Consider the following 20,381-nt stretch of genomic DNA (forward strand, 5'->3'; position numbering starts at 1 on the left):
TCCTAGAAACTAAATGTTGTCTCTCAAAATGCTAGTGCCCAAAAATCCCTGATATTAATAACAAGGACAAATACAATCCTTTGCTGGTACCAAGCAAAATGATTTCATAGCTTAAACAAATGCAAGCATGAAAAAGCAAGCTTGACTAATTCTAGCTGTTGAACTAAAAAAGCAGCTCTCTATTGAGAGAAAATCAGTCTATTTGCTATTGCTTGTTGCCATAAAAAGCAGATGACTAAAATCAATAGTGACTTAGAAATCTGTCCCTGGAAAAAACAATAATTTTTCTCTGTAGCTTCCAGCTGGAGGTAACTTTAGTTAACTTTGTAAAAGCTTTTAGACTGAGCTCGCAATGCCTGGTCTCTCATACTGTGACAAGAACAAGCATCTTGCAGCTGGTCTTGCATCCAATATTTCAGATTCACAGTTCTATTCACTCCACATTTCCAGTTCAGGAAATGCATCAGGCAGGGCAGCTGATAAGAGTAGTCAGGACCTCCTTTATTATCATATAATCTGATGCGTATAGCTGGCCAATGACTATGTGTGAAAGGAGGGGCTTTCTGTCTAAGGACTCCTCACAAGAGAACAGCTGTTATAACAGCAGAACCTCAATTGAGTCCAGCTGTATACGCTCACTTATATCTCTCAGTGTCTTTGTGCTGTCAGGGCCAGCAGGGCATCCGTGTGTGTCTCTCTCTTCCTTTCTCTGTTTCTAGAAGTGAGTAAATTGCAGCAGGCAAGCCTTAACTAGCCCGGGTAAGACTGGATCTGAGTAGAGATACTTTCCAACAGAACCAACAATGGACTGGATCACTAATATCTCATGGTTTGATCACCTCTATGTGAAGGAGGATGTTTTCAGGAGATACTTAAACAGCACCGAGGACTACCTAGCCTTTTTATGTGGACCCAAACGGAGTCATCTGTTCTTGCCCATGACTTTGGTGTATGTCTTGATTTTTGTGGTTGGGGTGATGGGCAACCTTTTAGTTTGCCTGGTGATCCTTAAACACAGGAACATGAAAACTCCTACCAACTACTATCTCTTCAGCCTGGCCATTTCAGACCTGCTGGTGCTGCTCTTTGGAATGCCCCTGGAGGTCTACGAAATGTGGAGCAACTACCCCTTCCTGTTTGGCCCGGTAGGGTGCTACTTCAAGACAGCCCTCTTCGAGACTGTATGCTTTGCCTCTATCCTGAGCATGACCACTCTCAGCGTGGAGAGATACATAGCCATCCTCCATCCTTTCCGAGCCAAGCTGGACAGCACCAGGAAACGTGCCCTGAGGATTATCATCATGCTCTGGATCCTTTCTGTCCTCTTCGCTCTGCCCAATACCAGCACCCATGGCATCATGTTGCAGTACTTCCCCAATGGCACGCTGGTCCCTGGCTCGGCTACTTGCAGTGTGGTCACGCCCATGTGGATCTACAATTGTATCATCCAGGTCACTTCCTTCCTCTTTTATGTGTTACCCATGGCTGTCATTAGTGTGCTGTACTACCTGATGGGGCTCAAAGTAAGTCCAAATTCAACTGTGTTCCTTCCTTGTAGTAAAAGTGCCCGCATCTGCTGTCTTTCCATCCATAGACAAGGGAAACCATTTCAAGTGGGAGCCCCAGGAAACAATGTACCAAATTCATCCCTGGTTTAACACCACTGTAGAGTTAAAACAGCTACCTGGGGGATAAATTTGGCCCAATATATTTTAAGTGTCATTGTTTTAGGTCTCAGTTGCCGTTTACTGTAATATGTATTAATTCTCTTCCTCCTCCCTCCTTCCCCTCCCCCCCATTTCCACATTTTTCAACAAACAGAAAATGTAAAAAGAATAAAAAGGAGGGTGATTGTAGTACTGAATCTTATGCATTATTTGCCTCTCCCTCTCTTGTGGCTTTAGAATTTCCACTGCATCTTTTCTCTCCGAAACAGGCAGGCAGTAACTGTGGAAAGAACAGTGTTATAGCTAATATTCTTTTATTAAAAATTCACATGCAAACTGCCATAAATTGATCTGCTGCTTTACTACTGCAGACAGCACATTCAGCAAATGATTTCTTTTCAGTGAGTGAATTTCTAGGGAGACACACATTATGCTAGTATTTCACATCTATACTTTTTCCAGACACTAAACTTGCTTATGAATGAGCATCATTGAATGAAGATGGGACAGGGGGGAACAAGCTATATCTTACTGTACTAATGCACCTTTATTCACTGCACAACTATGAAATACACTGCTATGAATACAGGGTGGCTGGATTATTTTTTTCTGTTTTTATATATATATATATATATATATATATATATATATATATATATATATATATATATATATATATATATATAACTAGTAAACCTGAATGTAACTTTGGCTGTAAGGCAGAAAAAACTAGCTTGGCTGACTTACACAGAAAACATGGGGAGGCGCATGGGTGTACGGACCATGACACTAATCGTCTAAGAACAAAAATCAGCAATTGAATGTTTGTTGCCATGTTAATGCATAGCCTCGCTATCTACTGCTTTGTGTCACTTAAAGGGGGGAGAAAAGACTCACCTGCAGCATTAGTGACAATCGATGAAGATAAATAGCCTAAAAGTTATAGTAAACAGCAGATCTTTGAAGGGGCAAATGGGTTATACTTCTGCAAAACTGCAATTTAGTGACTATCGTGGGATCTTTGCACAGTTTCACTCAGTATCTTTACCTGCACTTCAGGGCACATTGCGCACCAATTTCTGTTTTCTTGATAGCGTAATAGCTGAAAAGTTTAAAATGGGGAATGAAAAGCCTTTGTTTCACATAAAGAACTGTAGCTACTTACCATTACCCCAGACATTCCAAGTCATCATTCAAAGCACAGCTCACACGCACAGATTTATGAATGCTCCCAGTGCTCTGTTCTGTTCAGTCTCTACCTCATAAGGGCTGGGTGTCCATTCAATTATGCCTACTTATTTTGTTTTATGCTCATAATACACCGCTCCATTTTAAGCCACATCTATCCCTGGCACAGATCAATTGGCTTCACACAAGTTATGTCAGGGCAGAATGTTTAATTTTTAAATGGAGGGGATTGACAAATGGTCTAGTCAGATCATTTTCAGGCATAGATAATTTACATCTAGTCAGTGATGAGCATGAAATCAGTTAATAAATCCAAGGGCCTGCCCCTGTCTGAGCATCGTGTGCTTTCAGTAATGCTGAAGTGAAAAAATTCAGAATTGACCCTGGAAGGGGAAGTTTCCTTTTAGTTCAGAGATTCCCAGCCAGTGCTCTGGTAGAGGGAGAACTGGGGAGTCAGTTGGTTCTCTCAGCCCTGCCCAAACCCTAACTGGTAAGGAATACTCTATGATACTGCATTGCGGGAAGAAAGAATGACCCATGAAGAAGCAGCTCAGTAAATCCACAGCAGGGTTGCAAATTAGCAAGTGTCCTGCAAAGTTGACAACTGTATTTAAAGTAAATAATACCTCTCTCCTTCACTGTGAAATGCCTGCCTGATAGAACTCCTCCTGACATGTCAAACTGGTTACTTCTACTGCCTGGGTTTGATTTCCAGTTTGGGTTGCTAATGTGTGTGCTACAGAGCTCTCTATCCCTTGTGGGGAAAGAAAATGCAGCTGTCACTTAGGGTCCAGTCTTGCAAGGTGCTGAGTACATCTGGAGTACTGTGTCCAGTTTTGGGCCCCACACTACAAGAAGGATGTGGAAAAATTGGAAAGAGTCCAGCAGAGGGCAACACAAATGATTAGGGGGCTGGAGCACATGACTTATGAGGAGGGGCTGAGGGAACTGGGATTGTTTAGTCTGCAGAAGAGAAGAATGAGGGGGGATTAGATAGCTGCTTTCAGCTACCTGAAAGGGGGTTCCAAAGCGGATAGATCTAGACTGTTCTAAGTGGTACCAGAAGACAGAACAATGGCTAATGGTCTCAAGTTGCAATGGGGGAGGTTTAGGTTGGATATTAGGAAAAACCTTTTCACTAGGAGGGTGGTGAAGCACTGGAATGGGTTCCCTAGGGAGGTGGTGGAATCTCCTTCCTTAGAGATTTTTAAGGTCAGGCTTGACAAAGCCCTGGCTGGGATGATTTAGTTGGGGTCGGTCCTACTTTGAGCAGGGAGTTGGACTAGATGACCTCCTGAGATCCCTTCCAACCCTGATATTTTGTGATTCTATGAGTATCTCCTTCACAATGCAGTGTGCCCTCAACACAGCCACTTGCAGGACTAATCCTTTGCTGAGTCCTGGTTGCTTTAGCCAGATGACTCTTGAGTGCAACAGGTAGCTGGAAGGATGAGGAGGAGAGACTGTGTCAAAGCGGGAGGAATGATGGGAGCATCCGCAAGGAACTGACAAATACAGAGTGGAGCCACTTGAAAAGAAAAATCCCTGATGTACAAGGCATTCGCTGGAGGTCCCTGCCTTTCAAACTAGTGGAACACCAACAGTGTATCCAATATGAACCTGCATCATGCTGTACCTTCCAATTTTGTTTTGTTGCTAAAAGTATTAGGCCTATATTGAGCCATTTATTTTTATGTAGAAATCTCCATTGAAATCAGGGGGGATTTCTGCTTATAAATTGATGGCAAAATTCACTGGAGATAAATACACACACAAAGACAGTTGTGTGTGTTCTGATGGCTCTGGTGATTGGTAAGGACATATAAAACCTTTTGCTTCTGTTTTGCATGTTCAAATTCTGTGCAGGTCAGTAGTAGCTGCAAGTTATTGCTGTCCAATGATTGTTTGATGTCATGGAAAATAGGTTCAAAGCAGGTTCAAAACCTCAAAAAATTCTTATGGGACAGGAAAGGTGTTTTCCACCCCGCCTTTCTCAGATGCTGTTATGACAGTGGCTATATAAGTAACTTTACATACAAGATCATAGATATACCTCTGAGCCACACAGTCATAAATGCAAGGCAAATTCTGAGGGGATCAACCCGTTCTAAGGTAACCACATAACGCCGATGTGGTCACCAAGTCTCTCTGTGGGAACACATTCCAGGATTCTGTCTCTGATCCTCATGTCCATCAAACAGCATGCTGGGAAGTGATGTCAGGAGAGCAGTGCCAGGAGAATAATGCACACAGTTATCTGATGCATATTGCATGCAAAACATTTTTGCAGGTTTCATTGCCTAAATAATTCATTGACTATAAATCATTCAACCAGCTCTCTATAAGCTGAGCAAATCATGGTGGGGGAGATATTGAATAGCTTATGGGGGGTGGGGGAAATCTCACCATCTATTAGCAGTGCAATCAGGGTGATAGAATAACTCTCACATCACAAGACAGTGTCCCCAATCTCCCATGACTGAAGAGACACATTGGGCAGTGCAATCAGGGTGATAGAATAACTCTCACATCACAAGACAGTGTCCCCAATCTCCCATGACTGAAGAGTCACATTGGGCAACCCCCAGCCCTTGGAGAAGGTTGACTGAGGAGGCCCAGTCTGGACCCTGTCTCTCCCCATCTATAGCTATAATCCTCTAGAGAACCAGGCACTGGAAGGTGCAGTGGTCCTTGAGGATCTCCGTTTTTATAAAGTGATCCACAGACCAAAAAATTTGGAGAATTACTGTTACAAGTCTTGACCTGAGGAAATCACCACTAAAGAGAGAGAACAGGTCTGTTTCCATGCCTATCAAGTCCCTGGCCCTTTAATTGATACTGCCAATTGCTGTTGTGACATCTGTCCACCCGAAATCAAACTCCACCCACCCAATTCACATCATGCTGGTGCTCCTAGATGCCCTATTGACAGAGTGTTTTATTATTGCTGTCAAGGTGTCCCCCCCACTCTGAACTTTAGGGTACAGATGTGGGGACCTGCATGAATAACCCCAATCTTATTTTTGCCAGCTCAGGCAAAACAGTCGCTGCCACCACCAAATGTTTTAACAAAATGTTTGAGGCAGAGGCATTTGGGAAATCCGCCTTCCCCCAATTTTTCCCAGTCTTTATCCCCCGTTTCCTGGCAGGATTTGACTAATTTCACTCCCCCAAGTCTCTATACCCTTTTTCCTGGGAAGACTCAGGAAAATTCCCCCCACCAATTCCTGGTGAGCCCAGATCCAAAATCCTTGGATCTTAAAACAAGGAAAAATCAATCAGGTTCTTAAAAGACTTTTAATTAAAGAAAAAGAGAAAAGGAATACCTCTGTGAGATTAGAAAGCAAGATGATCTCACAGACAACAGATTCAAAGCACAGAGGATTTCCCTCTGGGCAAAACCTTAAAGTTACACAAAACCCAATTTGATTCTCTCTCTATGTTTGCAAAAGAAATGACAAAGAGAAAAATAAAAAAAATCTGCCACATTCCTATCTAAATACTCACTAATTTAAAGAAGGGTTAGATGGTTGTTTTCTGGATCTCTGACTCCTGTAAAAGCACCCACAGAACAGACAAAAGACTTTTACCCTCCTCCCTCTTTGAAAGTATCTTATCTTCTTACTGGTCCTTCTGGTCAGGTGTCAGCTAGGTTATGTGAGCTTCTTAACCCCTTACAGGTAAAAGAGGAATTAGCCCTTAACTGTCTGTTTATGACAATTGCATAGACAGGCAGGCAAGGCTACCAAACTTTTCATAGATGACAACTACTTTTGGATACTGCTAACTTCGGTCGGCCTTGAGCCAGCGACCTACAGAAGAATGGTTCCAGTGCTTTCAGTGGACTTGTAACAGAGGGCAGAATTTCACCCAATAACATTTGCTGCCTCGTAGAACATACTCCAATATATAAATATATGGCTAAATCCCATTTCTGGCTCCTTGCTCCGCACAGCTTTTATTTTCTCAGAGCACATATGTGGAATTCGTTTTCAGACAGCTGCGCTAATCTCACACATGGTTCATTGTGTTAAATGTTAGCATTGACACAAAGATGACAAGAATGCATGCAAAAGCCCCTACTCCATCTATCTAGTAGTCATTTCTAAGGCACACATCACGGCATTTTCTCCCTCTTGATGGCTCAGTTATGCCTTCCCTTTGATCCTCCCACCACAATGCAGTGTCCCTGGAGAGTCTGAAGACCAGGCGTCACAGTGCTATCAAAGCCACTGCACAGAAGAAAAAACCCACTTTTCTATGGTTTATTATTCTGTCCTAGCAATATATTCTCTATGGCTTTCGAACTTTCTTAGAATAAACGGCTGTTGAGATTGAAAAACCCCTGATGAGAAACTAAAGTTTTAAATCAATCTAAGCAAACATTTATGAATGTTTACATATGGTATATATCAATAAAGTTTATTCCTTAAACAACGTTGATTATGAGTAAAAATGGCAAATAAAATAATGAAAAACATGGCAAAGTTAAGTTGCCTTGTAGTTGCGTAAAATATCTACTTTCTTCCCAAGTGTGAGTCCTACCTTATAATTAATCAATATAAAAACATGCCTGCCTTTTATCACAGTTAAAACACTCTTGAAAATGTATAAGATGTAATTAATCATAAAACATGAAACAGAAAACTAAAATGTAACAGGTCAGGTAAAAAGATGAAATATCCTCTTCTCCCAGGAATATTTTATTAGATCAGTTATTTTTGGCTTCTGTCTCTATGCATATATTTTCCCATATAATAAAAGCTAAACTGCCATTCTGCAGGTATTGAAAAATCTTCACTAAAAAAACTGGCTGAATAGTCAGCAATTAAAATCAAAATGTCTGGGGCCCAATTAAATGATCTCTACATATGATCTCAGCTGTAGCAGGCTGAAAGTTTATTGATAAAATATTTTTCTGTCAAAAGATGCTGTTTTGTCAGAATCAAAACATTTCATGGGAACAGGTCAATTTCAATTACATTTTTCTCTGGGAAAGTATTGAAATGAATTGTTTAAACTTTGTCAATTTTGTACCATTTTAAGTGTTATATTTTATACATATTAATAATGTAAATATTATATATTTTATATTATAGTGTCTCAATGTTAGTAACATGAAACATTTGACCATATTGAAAGGAAACATTTTGACATTATCAAAATCAAACAAATGAAGGATTCAGCATTATCATATCAAAAGTTCTGGTATTTCTGAATTGAAATTATTTGAAATTTCTGTTCTGGGTAAAATTTAGAAATCAATACTTTCTCTTTTAATTTGGAAACAAAACAAATTTCAGAATGTTGGAATTGCCCATAGGATGATAATTCCATTTTGCAACCAGCTTTAGTTCCAAATAAAATCACATCAAAATTGAGTTTCCCTCTGATTGACCAGTTAATGGCCTTTTCCTCATTAAACCACCTGATCTCAACTCTTTTCATCAGAAAAGCACTCCAGTAAATATTAGATTATCAAGAGTTAATTGGGATTAATTTTAATCTCATTAGTCATTTTAATCTAGAGTAGGGAGAGAGAACAAATTGTCTCTGTTTGCTTTATCACCTTGTTTTTTGTTGTTTAACGGCCCAGGGAAATCTGCTCAGAAAGTTTTAACTTTTTTTGTTGTAATTGATTGGTGTGTGTTTGAATCTGAGCATGTGCTGCACTAGAGTTCTCTGCTTAATGGAATACAAGGATTCTACTCATCACATGAATTCCAAGCAAATTAGCCTAGAGGGTTAGGGTTTGATTCAAAGCCCATTGAAGTCCATAAGTATCTTTCCACTGAGTCCTGTCAATCAAGCCTCTAGTCAGTATTTTCAGATCACAGGGATTTTAGATGATTGCATAGGACCTAGGAATAAAATAGTAGTGGATATTTTGCAGGAAGACAAAATAAAGCTGAATTTTATTAGATTTTATAGCCCAAATCCTACTCTACACCAGTCAATGAGAGTTTTGGTTGTTTTTTTGTTTGTTTGTTTGTTCGTTTGTTTTCAAACTGACTTACAAGCGTACTTTGTATGTACATTATTTGAGATCCAAAAAATCTATTTGTTTTTAACCTAAATTTCACTAAATCTTTGTTTTGCCAGATTAGAAGTGGGGGGAAAAAACAGAACCTTTTACCTGACCCTTTTGCAAAAAACAGACCAAACCAGCACATGTTTGCAAAGCCCAATACCTTGATTTGCCCATTCTAGTAATGGAACAAAACTAAATCCTTTTATTGTACCAGCCACATCCTTATTCTGAACTTTCTTGGCTCCAAACTACCCTTGATTTAAGGTTGACATTAGCAAAACCCAAACCAAACTGGCAATATTTTGTAAAAGCAAATGCTCCTTGGCCTCTCCTCCACAGTTTCCAGGGTGTCACTCCAGGACCAGCACTAAAGTCAGTTAAAACAAAATGATTGTCCACATATACATCATCTCTTCTTCACTATATGCATGCCTGAAATCACTAAGGCCACGTCCAGACTAGGAATTAAAATCGATTTTAGATACGCAACTTCAGCTACGTGAATAACGTAGCTGAAGTCGAATTTCTAAAATCGAGGTACTCACCAGTCTGGACGGCGCTGCATCGATGTCCGCGGCTCTCCGTGTCGATTCCGGAACTCCGTTCGGATTGATGGAGTTCCGGAATCGATGTAAGCGCGCTCGGGGATCGATACACCGCGTCCAGACTAGACGCGATATATCGATCCCCGAGCAATCGATTTTAACCCGCCGATGCCGCGGGTTAGTCTGGACGAGGGCTTAGACCCTTCCTTCAAAGACAGGTTGAACTCATTTAATGTCCTTTCTAAACCACCAATAGGTGGCACCATAGAGCAAGATTTACCTAACTCAACTTTCTCAGACCAGCTTACCATAGAACTGGAATGGGGAATTCTTAGTGTGGCCAGTCAGACTCCACACTGCGTCAGAGGAAATCACATTGTTTCTTTCCCTCCTTTTCCCCTGGCCAGCTGAGAGGAGAGAAATCTTTGGCAGCTGATGAAATGGCTGTGAATATTCAGAGACCGTGCAGAAAATCAGTCACCAAGATGTTGTGTAAGTAATTGGTCCTTTTTCCATATGTATTATTTAACATGGGGAAGAAGGTGCAGATAAAGGAAAGTGCAGAAAAAAACCTAGAGAAGTTGAAGGTGAAGTCTGAGTTTAATTCACAGGTGAAATAGGTTTGATGAACAGTTCACATTAAGGACAAACAACTCCTTCCCTAAATAGGCCCCGTTGGATACCTCGGATCCAGAAAAGCTTAGCTGGGGGCTTATAGCCCATGGGACTGATGGTCATTGGGATACACATATGGGGTTCCACACTTGAATTAGTAGATGAATTTTCTCGTCACGGTTATGGTGAATTAGCAGCCACGTGTTCAAGAAGCTTGCATAGCAGCTCCCTGTGTTATATTCATCTCTAACCTGTGCTATTAGCCACGTGGGACTGATCCTGCATTGCCCTGATGAGAGCTAAAATTCACTATTGTCCCCCTTCCAGCAACTGCAAACTTCTGAAACAACAAATACACACATGTGTTGTCTATATATAATCTTTCCCTAAACCCTCCAGATGCAGGTTGGTGAATGTCTGTTGCACAGGCATCACCTCCCCTGGCATCATGTGCTGCACCTTTCTGAAGACAGCTCTTGCCAACCTACTCCTATCATTTACTATCCCAACTTCTATCAGGGTCCTCAATGTTTCATGGCAAGATGTGGAGCCGTATGCAGGTCTACCAGCTCCAACAGCCTTGAAAGCACGAACATCACTCCCTAACTTAGGGCTGTCTTTAAAACATACACAGCCAGCCACCGCTACCAGGTAGGCCCTGCAGTCGAAACATGAACTACCCAAGAAACCTAAACCACTCAACACATTTCAGGAAATAGCATCTCCCGGTCAGAAGGCTTTGAGACAACTTAAACTCACCATTTGAAACCTTGCACTGGAATTCTGAATTCAGCCGGCATTTCTTTCCTATTTGTCTGCATCGCCAGCTAGTCTGTGACAGCAGGCTCAGATGACTGAGTAATCGAGCTGGTGAGGAGGGAAAGGGGCAAATCCTTAACCTGTTTGGTGCTGGTCAGCATGCCAGGGATCTGAATGGATGCAACCCAGTCTGAAAATCATAGGACAATCCCTTGGGTCTGACTCGCCACCCTGCAAGTTACAGGCAGTGCCCCCTGGAAATTAGTCCTGAGCCATGAGCTTTGCTTTTGCAGCAAGAGAGGGTGGCCGCTCAAGAGGCCATCAATTAAAAGCCCCAGTGATAGCATGAATCCTGCTGGCTCCTCCAAAGTTTGCTTAGGATGAAGTGCCACATAAGCTAAAAACCACCTGACTATTATCAGCTCCACTAGAAACTTATCAGAGTATTTTAAAAAATCAATGTTTGCTGACTGCAAACCAGAGAGAAATTGATTGGAAATTTCTCTTTCAGTCTGAAGTTAATTTTGCGGAGAGCATGGCAGACAGCAGAGGGGCAAGCAAAGCTTATGAAACAGCTGAGATTCCCACTGGACAAATGCTTGTAGCCACCTGGGACATTTCATCGTGCTTACTGGACCCAATTCAATCAGTGCAAAGTAACAGGCCATATACTTCTGTAATTCTCTTTCTCTTTTCCTTTCTCCAAATCAGTTGTTCTAGTGATGGTATTTGCCATATGCTGGGCCCCATTTCACATCGATCGACTGTTCTTCAGCTTCGTCGTGGACTGGACTGAGCCGTTGGCCAATGTGTTCAACCTGATCCATGTGGTGTCAGGTAACTGTCTTTAGTAGGGTTTGCTAATCAGTAGAGCTGGGGGAAAGAATATGTGTAAATAAGGTTTTTTTCAGACAACCTGTGAGTAAATTATTCAGAAATATATTGATACTCAAATGTTATTCCTCAGTTATTAGAGAGACAAGATTGTGAGGTAATATCTTTTATTGGATCAACTTCTGTTTGTGAAAGAGACAAGTTTTGCAGTGACACGGGTCTTTTTCTTTTTCTTCGGATCTAAAGAAGAGCTCTGTGATGATCAAAAGCTGGTCTCTTTCACCAACAGAAGTTGATCCAATAAAAGATATTATCTCACCCACTTTGTCTCTCGAATATCCTGGGACCAAACCAGCTAGAACTCTGCAAACATTCCTCATTTATATTATTCAGAGTTCTTTCCAGTGTCTTCATTAAATAGATTATGATATTTTATTATATTTGTGCATTCGAATGGGTGCTAAGTGTTTCACAGAAACAAGTCAAGATGCTGTGTTTGCCTTCCAAAAGCTTATCAAATAGTCAGACCTGATGTAACACATGGAGATAATAAATAAAATTGGGGAATGAGAAAGGAAGGACAAGGGTAGCAATAATACAAATGCATGATTGTTCTCTTGAATCAAGTCTGCATCCAGATGCTTCTATTAAATTTTTTTTCCTTGCATTAAGGATACTGAATTAGTTCACTTTATGTAGACAGAGTAAAAAAGGAGAGACGAATATTATGGCCCATATTTTGTTCTCAGTTAACGGATGTAAAATTGGAATGACCCCATTAAGTGTGGTTGTACACTGGTATAGCAGAGCAAAATTTATCAAGATATCAAGATATCATAGAGTCATACAGTTTAAGACCAGAAGGGACCACCAGATCATCCAGTCTGACCTGCTGTACCTCATAGGCCACCAACAACAACCAGCCACACGTACACTAACCCCAACAACCAATATTAGACCAAAGTATGACAGCCTGCTGGAGACTAGGCTGTGATGTGCCACAGGCAGAGCACAGGGAGGACCAAAGTACACCAGTGACTGAGGCCTGTGTCATGTCAAGGAAATAATTAAGTGAACGATACCCAGATACACTAGGCAAATGACAACCACTCACATGCCACAGAGGAAGGCAAAAAAACCCCAACCCTCCAAGGTCACTTCCAACCTGACCTGGGGAGAAATTCCTTCCCAGCCCCAACTATGGGGATCAGTTAGACCTTGAGCATGTGAGTAAGAATCAGCCAGCCAAGCTCCTGAGAGAGAAAGATAGAGAATGCTCAGTGCCATCTTAGAGCCCTGGCCCTCTCCATCCAATCTTCCATCTTCAGCCATGGCTATTCCAGATGCGTCAGTGCAAGGAGATAAAAAACCCATGTCCATGTGTTACTTGTCAGAGAGATGTAGGGCTCTGCTTATTTACACAAGCGTGAGTAAGGGTTGTACAATTGGGCTCACACGGAGAAATGGCCATAGAGTAGTGATGTGAGCCAGCAGGATCTCCACTGAAGACCGTGCAGTTATTCTGAATTTACACCAGTGAAACAAAAGGCAAAATCTGACTCTAACAGTTAGTTTTTGCCTAGTGATCTTCTCACTGAAAGGGACTTGTAAAAAGTATGTGCTGTCAATGGGCCATATCTTCTCTCCCCTGTGTGTTAATTGGTACTTCACCAAACACACCCAAATTATACCTTAGCCAACAGGGCACAGTGGGTATATCCCATTAGAAAACAAGGAGTGGAAAATGCTCATCAGCGAGTGCAGCTGAAAACCATGCATGATCTACTTTGCACCTCCACTGTGCTGGCAGATTCAGAGCTAAGTAAGACGACGAAGCCCTGTTGTCATATATACCACCCGACAATCATTAGTTCCCAGAGCATGCAGTACAAAACAATACCATGAATCAACCTCCACTAGCAGCTGGGCTTCTTCCTGAATTTCAGCCTGGCATTCATTGCAAAGCTTCCCAGGGTCTGATAGCTACCTTTGGGGCTTGTGTTTAATCTAAAAATGGTGCTAAAATTCCTGAAACATCCGGGATGCTGCTGGTTGTTTGAATACTCACAAATGATGAAAACTAGGATACTACGAATCATAGTGAGCAGAAGTCAGTGCTTTGAACTCATTAAAATATTCACCAATCAACGCTGTTGCTATGCAACCAGCTCTGATGTATACATGGTAACAAACATGTTCTCCGGGAGGATTTCTCAGCCAAGCCATGAATCTGATCAAAACGACAGACTTTACATTCTCTCCCCCAGCTGAGGCTTATGACTAAAGTTTTACATTACTGCCAGCAAGAACATTAAGAGAACTAGTTTCTTCAAGAGAGGCATGATCTTAGCCTGCCACGGGAAAATGTTGGATGTGCTTCCAAAGTGGAAATTAGGTGACCAACACAGAGTCAGCATTGATGTTGGTTTTTCAGGAGACTTCCTTCATAGTTCAGATTCCCCTTCCTGCATTCTTCTGATCTTACTGTTTTCTAGTGCCATTGGAGCGGTGTATCTCATCGTTACATTAAAGAGTAGAGGCTCTCTCTTCTGAGCATATTCTACTTACTAATTAGATGTCTCCCATGCTTTGTTTTTCTCTCTTAGGTGTTTTCTTCTATCTGAGCTCGGCTGTGAATCCCATCATTTACAACCTCCTTTCCCGTCGTTTCAGAACGGCTTTCTTCAATGTGATCTCTCCCCGATGCGGGTACTGGCACTCCAATCACCCCACCAGTGAGATTCCAGCCCAGCAGAGCATCTTCCTGGTGGGGGACCGTAATCTGGTGGACTGTGCTGAAGATGCAAGCTCCCTGTGCATGCACAGAACATCTGTCTGTAGTTCTCATCTTTCCACTGGCCTATGACTTTATTCAGTGCTATGAGTGGGACAAAAGTCAATGAAAATAACCTTTTTTCTTTAAAAAAAAAAAAGCCTAATAATCAGGTGTCATGGGGTTTGGGGGTGCTGTCATAACATTTCTTCCCAGATCTGGACCTTAGCATCCAAAATATGGGTGTTAGCATGAAAACCTCCAAGCTTAGGTACCAGCTTGGACCTGGTAATTGCTGCCACCAGCTAGGAATTATACAGTGCCTAGCTCACTGTGGTCTCCCCAAAACCTTCCCTGGGGGACCCCCAGACTCAGATGCCTTGAGTCTTACAACAAAGGGAAATAACCCCCTCCCCTTGTTTCCTTGTTACTTCCTCCCAGGCTCCCCTCCCTGGACGACCCTAGGAGATTCCCTGCTTCCAGTCCTGGAAACACAAGTACCGAGAGATCTAATCTCTCTTCCTCTCACCCAGAGGGTATGCAAAGTCAGGCTTAGTAAATCTAACACAAAGAGATTTTTCCCCCTGACTTCTTCCTCCCACCAATTCCCTGGTGAGCTGCAGACTCAATTCCCTGGAGTCCCCACTAGAGAAAAACTCCAACAGGTCTTAAAAAGAAAGCTTTACATAAAAAGAAAGAAAAAGGACATTAAAAATAGGCTCTGTATCAAGGTGACAATATACAGGGTCAATTGCTTAAAAGAAAAATGAATAAACAGCCTTATCCAAATAGAATACAATTTAAAACATTCCAGCAACTACACTGTAAATACAAAAAAAACAATATAAACCTATTGTCTTACTATCCTTGTACTTACAACTTGGAAACAGAAGATTAGAAAGCTTGGAGATAGAAAAATCACTCTCAGAGCCGAGAGGGCACAGACCCAAGACAAAGAACAAAGAACTCACACTCAAAACTTCCCTCCACTCAGATTTGAAAAAATCTTGTTTCCTGATTGGTCCTCTGGTCAGGTGTTTGGTTCCCTGTGTTAACCCTTTACAGGTAAAAGAACATTAACCCTTAGCTATCTGTTTATGACAGGTACAATCCAGACCAGTGAGGGCTTGTCACCTCTTCCTCAGTAACCCTGGGTGCCTCACTATGCTTTGTTGCTGTAGCTCCCAGCTTGGGCTGCTCACAACCAGCCTACCAGCCTGCAAGTTGCATCCTTAGTGTCTGTGTGCTAGACAGCCCTGGTTCAGCAGCGCTGATCCTAGTAGCCTGTCTATAGCCCCACAACATCTTTGCTTTGACAAGTTTCCTGTTTTCTAATGCCAAAGTTGACTTCAGCTTTGCTAAGTGTTGTGGGATGCTCGACATGGGTGGACAGAATTGTGGGAAGAGCATAATACATTCAGATAACAATCTCCCAATGCTCATATATATGTATAATGTATATTACATTAATACCATGTGCATAATGCCAATTAATGTGGTGTATAGTACACCTAACGTATATGTATTGTGACAAAGTTCCTCCTCTATCTTGGTGGGTCCTGCGCTTATTTGGCAGATTTGCTCACCTCAGTGATCTTCCCCACAGTCTGGGTCAGCTTCTCCTGTATCTGATCAGGAGTTGGGAGGTTTGGGGGGAACCTGGGCCCGCCCTCTACTTCAGGTTCCAGCCCAGGGCCCTGTGGATTGCAGCTGTCTATAGTGCCTCCTGTAACAGCTGCATGACAGCTACAACTCCCTGGGCTACTTCCCCATGGGCTCCTCCAAACACCTTCTTTATCCTCACCCCAGGACCTTCCTCCTGGTGTCTGATAACACTTGTACTCCTTAGTCCTCCAGCAGCACACCCTCTCACTCTCAGCTCCTTGCACCTCTTGCTCCCAGCTCCTCACACACACTTCCTCTCCTCTGGCTCCCCCCTCCCTGACTGGATTGAGCTCCTTTTTAAACCCAAGTTTCCTGATTAGCCTGCCTTGATTGGCTGCAGGTGATCTAATCAGCCTGGCTGCCTTAATTGGTTCTAGCAGGTTCCTGATTACTCTAGTGCAGCCCCTGCTCTGGTCACTCAGGGAACAGAAAACTACTCAGCCAGTGACCAGTATATTTGCCCTCTACCAGACTCCTGTACCCAGGACAGGCGCTAGAGCTTTTCGTGCCCTAGGCGCACGGCCATTTCGCCACTCCTGCGGCTCCGGTGGAGCTGCCACAGCCATTTCTACAGAGGGTCCATTGGTCCGAGGCTCCGGTGGAGCTGCCGCAGCTGTGGCTGTGGGAGGTCCACCGGAGCCTTGCGGGACCAGCGGACCATCCACAGCTGTGCCTGTGGCAACTCCACCAGAGCCGCAGACCAACGGACCCTCTGCAGGCACAACTGCGGCAGCTCCACTGGATCCTCCTGCCACCTCCCCCCCCCCGGCAAAATGCCGCCCCCTGAAAATCCTGGCGCCCTAGGCGATTGCCTAGTTAGCCTCAATGGAAGCGCCGGCCCTGCCTGTACCCCACTGGCCTGGGTCTGTCACAGTATTTTCTAACATGTTGGAGGAAATGGGGGGGAAAGTTCTTTCCCAGCTCCAGTACTAACACCATGAGTAAGGGGAGCAGGATTTCACCTGAAGTATAAAAACAAATAAATTGTTCCTGTCGTCTTGAGAGCAGATATGGTGGTCATGACTATTCTTGATCCCTCTATTGTCGATCCCCCACTCCAGCCACTCTGGGGCTCCAGAAGGGCTGAGAAGTTGCCTGGAATTGGCCACTGATTTCCCTGGTCTCTGAAAATCGCTGGGTCAGATAAAACCAGCTCCTACAACACTCATTTCCTGACCTCCAGCTCACAGGGCACATCCTGGGAGGGTGGAGGGAGTTCACCAGTAAACACAGCCATTACAAGAGCCCTTGGGGGCATAAGCAAGAGTAGCTCTGAAGCTGCTCTAAAATACACCAGAGACCATCCTCATGCACAGCCATCTCTGGACTGAGGGACCTTGGCCCAAAAGTGGCATAAAACCACCGTTAGCCTACCAATCTTCTGAGCTGTCCTACGCGCAGCTGGGATGCAGCCTAACCTAGGACTGGAGGCAGAAAGTCTGCATGATAAATACCTTGTACCATGTCGTATTTGCAGATTCCTGCTGATTATTTTCAAAATGTCTAACAGCCTTTGCTAGCTCTTGAGGGGAGACAACAGGATGCACAGGTAAATGCAGAATTTGTTCTGTCATTTCATAACTGTGTAGCTGCCCTGCTGGTACATAGTAATGACAGGTGGCTACATTTGTCCCTGCTGGTCTAATTCCTCTGATTTCAGTGTTGTTAAATCAGGGGTGAACTTAGCCCAATAGGTCTACGTCTGCCGCAGCAATGGGATTTTTACTTGCCAGTAGCCACATTTTTTTAGCCTGATTTATAACATTGCTTCTGTGCTTGGCAACCAATGGCCATTTCCCAGTGCAAGAGTGTGAAAGGATCCTTGTGGAAAAATACTGTTGTGTTTTTATCCATCTGGTTTGAGCTGAGTCTCAGATTTGGGACAATTGTATGTGACTGGAAGAGCCATGGAAGATCACCCCAGAGTGGGAAGATTTGAGTGCTAGGTCCTGCCAGTCCCAGGAACCTCCTGTCATTGCGTATTCTTCACTTTTTAATGTATTGCCACTTACCGTTCGTTCCACTGGTCAGTTGTTAGCTATCATCAGGCCTATGCAGGTCTGCGTCATGAGAACGCTCCTCCTAGAGGTCTAAGACCAACATTAGGCTAATAACCACCATGAAGTATCCTGAAAGCTGGAGATATTGTACTGGAAAGTACTCACGAATGTACACTTCAGAAGCTTAGTGAGATCAGAAAAGAAAATGTAACAAAGAAAACTGGGACTTTAGCTGAAAGAAGTGTTGCTGGGAAGCACAAAATTTGGGGAACTTTTATGGGTCTCAATCTGAGGAAATCGATCAACACCACTTACGTCAATGGGGCTCAGTACGGGCACACGACTCCCCGGACACAGATCTGATTGTAGGATCAAGTCACGTAGTGTTTCACAATGGGAACCAAAGTGAATCAAGGAGAACCCTTTAAATGAAGAAGTGGCCTGGAGTGCATCCAAATGTGGAAGTTGCTAAGTGACCTGAGTGTATTTCAGAGAAATACCTTGCTTGTTCATTATTACACATATATTAGACCTGGATTCAAGCCACGGGCTTGGAACTTGCTGCCACAGGAAGTCATTGAAGACAAGAACTTAAAAAGAGCTGTGAAGGGCCTGCATGCCGACACAGATATCAAGGCTATCTGGAGTCATTATAATCAATGACAACAAAAATTTTGGAAGGGACATTAAGCCTTGTGCTTCAGGGCTTAAATCAATCTCTATGTATGGGTACAGCTATACTGCCCCGCTACAGCAAGTCTCAGAGTGCAGGTCAACTGAATTGCGCTTGCAGGGCTCACATTAAGGGGTTGAAACTAGCCGGGTCCAAGACCCTCCCTTGCAGGATTTCAGAGTCCAGGCTCCAGCCCAAGCCCCAACCTGAGCCCAAATGCCTATGCTGCTTTTTTTTAGCCTGGTAGCTCAGTTGACCTGGGCTCTAAGACTCACTGCTGTGTTGGTTGGTTTTTTTGCAGTGTAGACGTACCCGATGAGACCTGTGTGGTGAGACCATATGTGCTATTGTAGGGTTCTTAGATCTTCTCCTGAAGCATCTAGGACTGGCCACTGGTAGAGACATGATACTGGACTGGCTGGATCTTGGGTCTGATCCAGTCTGGCAGTTCCTGTATCCCTAAGATTCATCGGTCCCCAGAGTTCAATGGAAATTGGGTCTGAAGCAGAACACTGGATCCATTTCTAATAACTGTGCTCTTTATTAAACAGCAATTGGGATGAATCGATCTATATATGAACATGACTCATTCTAGCTGGGAAAAGAAAAAGTTTGCAACTCTCTGAAGGCTCAGTCAAAATACTTTACTACCCCCAAGTGGACGCCTGAGTAGTTTCAATGATTTACATTCGTATCCATTTTTTATAGGCTTACTCCTTCAGTCAATCATTAAAGCTAATTTGCACTGCAGATGCCAAGTGTACCTTGCATCTCGCTGAGCCCCCATCCTCAGAATGATGTGTCACCTACACACTTATCCCATCACAGCTCACCGGGCCCTGCAATGTAACTAGAAATGTGTGGGTATTTGCTCACTGGTTCGTGGCATTTACTAGCAGGCTACACTGTCCCTGAAATTACCCATGTTTCATCTCACCTTCCAGACTAGAAAGGAGTATCAGGCAGGGCACAGGTTGTCTTCTACTACCCAGCTCTTATACAGTTCTTTCCATCAGTAGATCACAAAGAAGGGCAGTATTAACCCCATTTTACAGATGGGGAAACTGAGGTAAAGTGCAGGGATGTGAGTTGCACAGGTCACCCAGCAGGTTAATAACAGAGATGGAATAGAACCCAGGTCTCCTGAGTCCCAGTCCAGTGCTTTCCCATTAATCCTGTTCAACATTAGGGGATGTATTGTGGCTACCTTTGCATGGCTGCAGGGAGGGTGGGAGAGGTCGCAGGGAGCCCCTCACTCCACAGTATACATAGGTGAGGGGAAACCACAATACCGTAGCTAACCCTAAGTGCAAGAAGGTGGGAATTGTCAAGTGTTACTGGTGACACTATAATCCCAAAGGAGGCATGGCACTGAATGGAGAGTATGGCCAGCGTCCTGCATCCTCTTTCCCATCTTCCTCTGGTACCTGCTGAGAGGAGCAGGAATCCCTGGTGTTGAGAGCACTCTCTCCAGTGCCACAGAGGCATTCTGCTCGCCTCTGGCCTGCTTAGGGAATTTGCCTCCAGCCATTGCGATGACATCTCTGCACTTCCCACTAATGCACCTCTGGCTGGCCCTGAGCCTCTCGTGTTCAGCTGAGACTTGAATGTTATTCTTTAATATTTACAGT

At 43.3% G+C, this 20,381-nt stretch overlaps 1 protein-coding gene across 1 annotated transcript; it reads left to right on the plus strand.

Moving 5' to 3' along the window:
• Window positions 1–803: 803 nt before the first annotated feature.
• On the plus strand, window positions 804–14,505 carry NMUR2 (neuromedin U receptor 2). Its single transcript, XM_050961620.1, has 4 exons — window positions 804–1,523; window positions 9,839–9,923; window positions 11,517–11,642; window positions 14,246–14,505. Exons 1-4 carry the CDS (start codon window positions 804–806, stop codon window positions 14,503–14,505), a joined length of 1,191 nt encoding a protein of 396 aa, XP_050817577.1.
• Window positions 14,506–20,381: the final 5,876 nt, after the last annotated feature.

Source organism: Gopherus flavomarginatus, chromosome 7 (assembly GCF_025201925.1).
Source record: "Gopherus flavomarginatus isolate rGopFla2 chromosome 7, rGopFla2.mat.asm, whole genome shotgun sequence".
NCBI classification, from domain to species: Eukaryota; Metazoa; Chordata; order Testudines; family Testudinidae; genus Gopherus; species Gopherus flavomarginatus.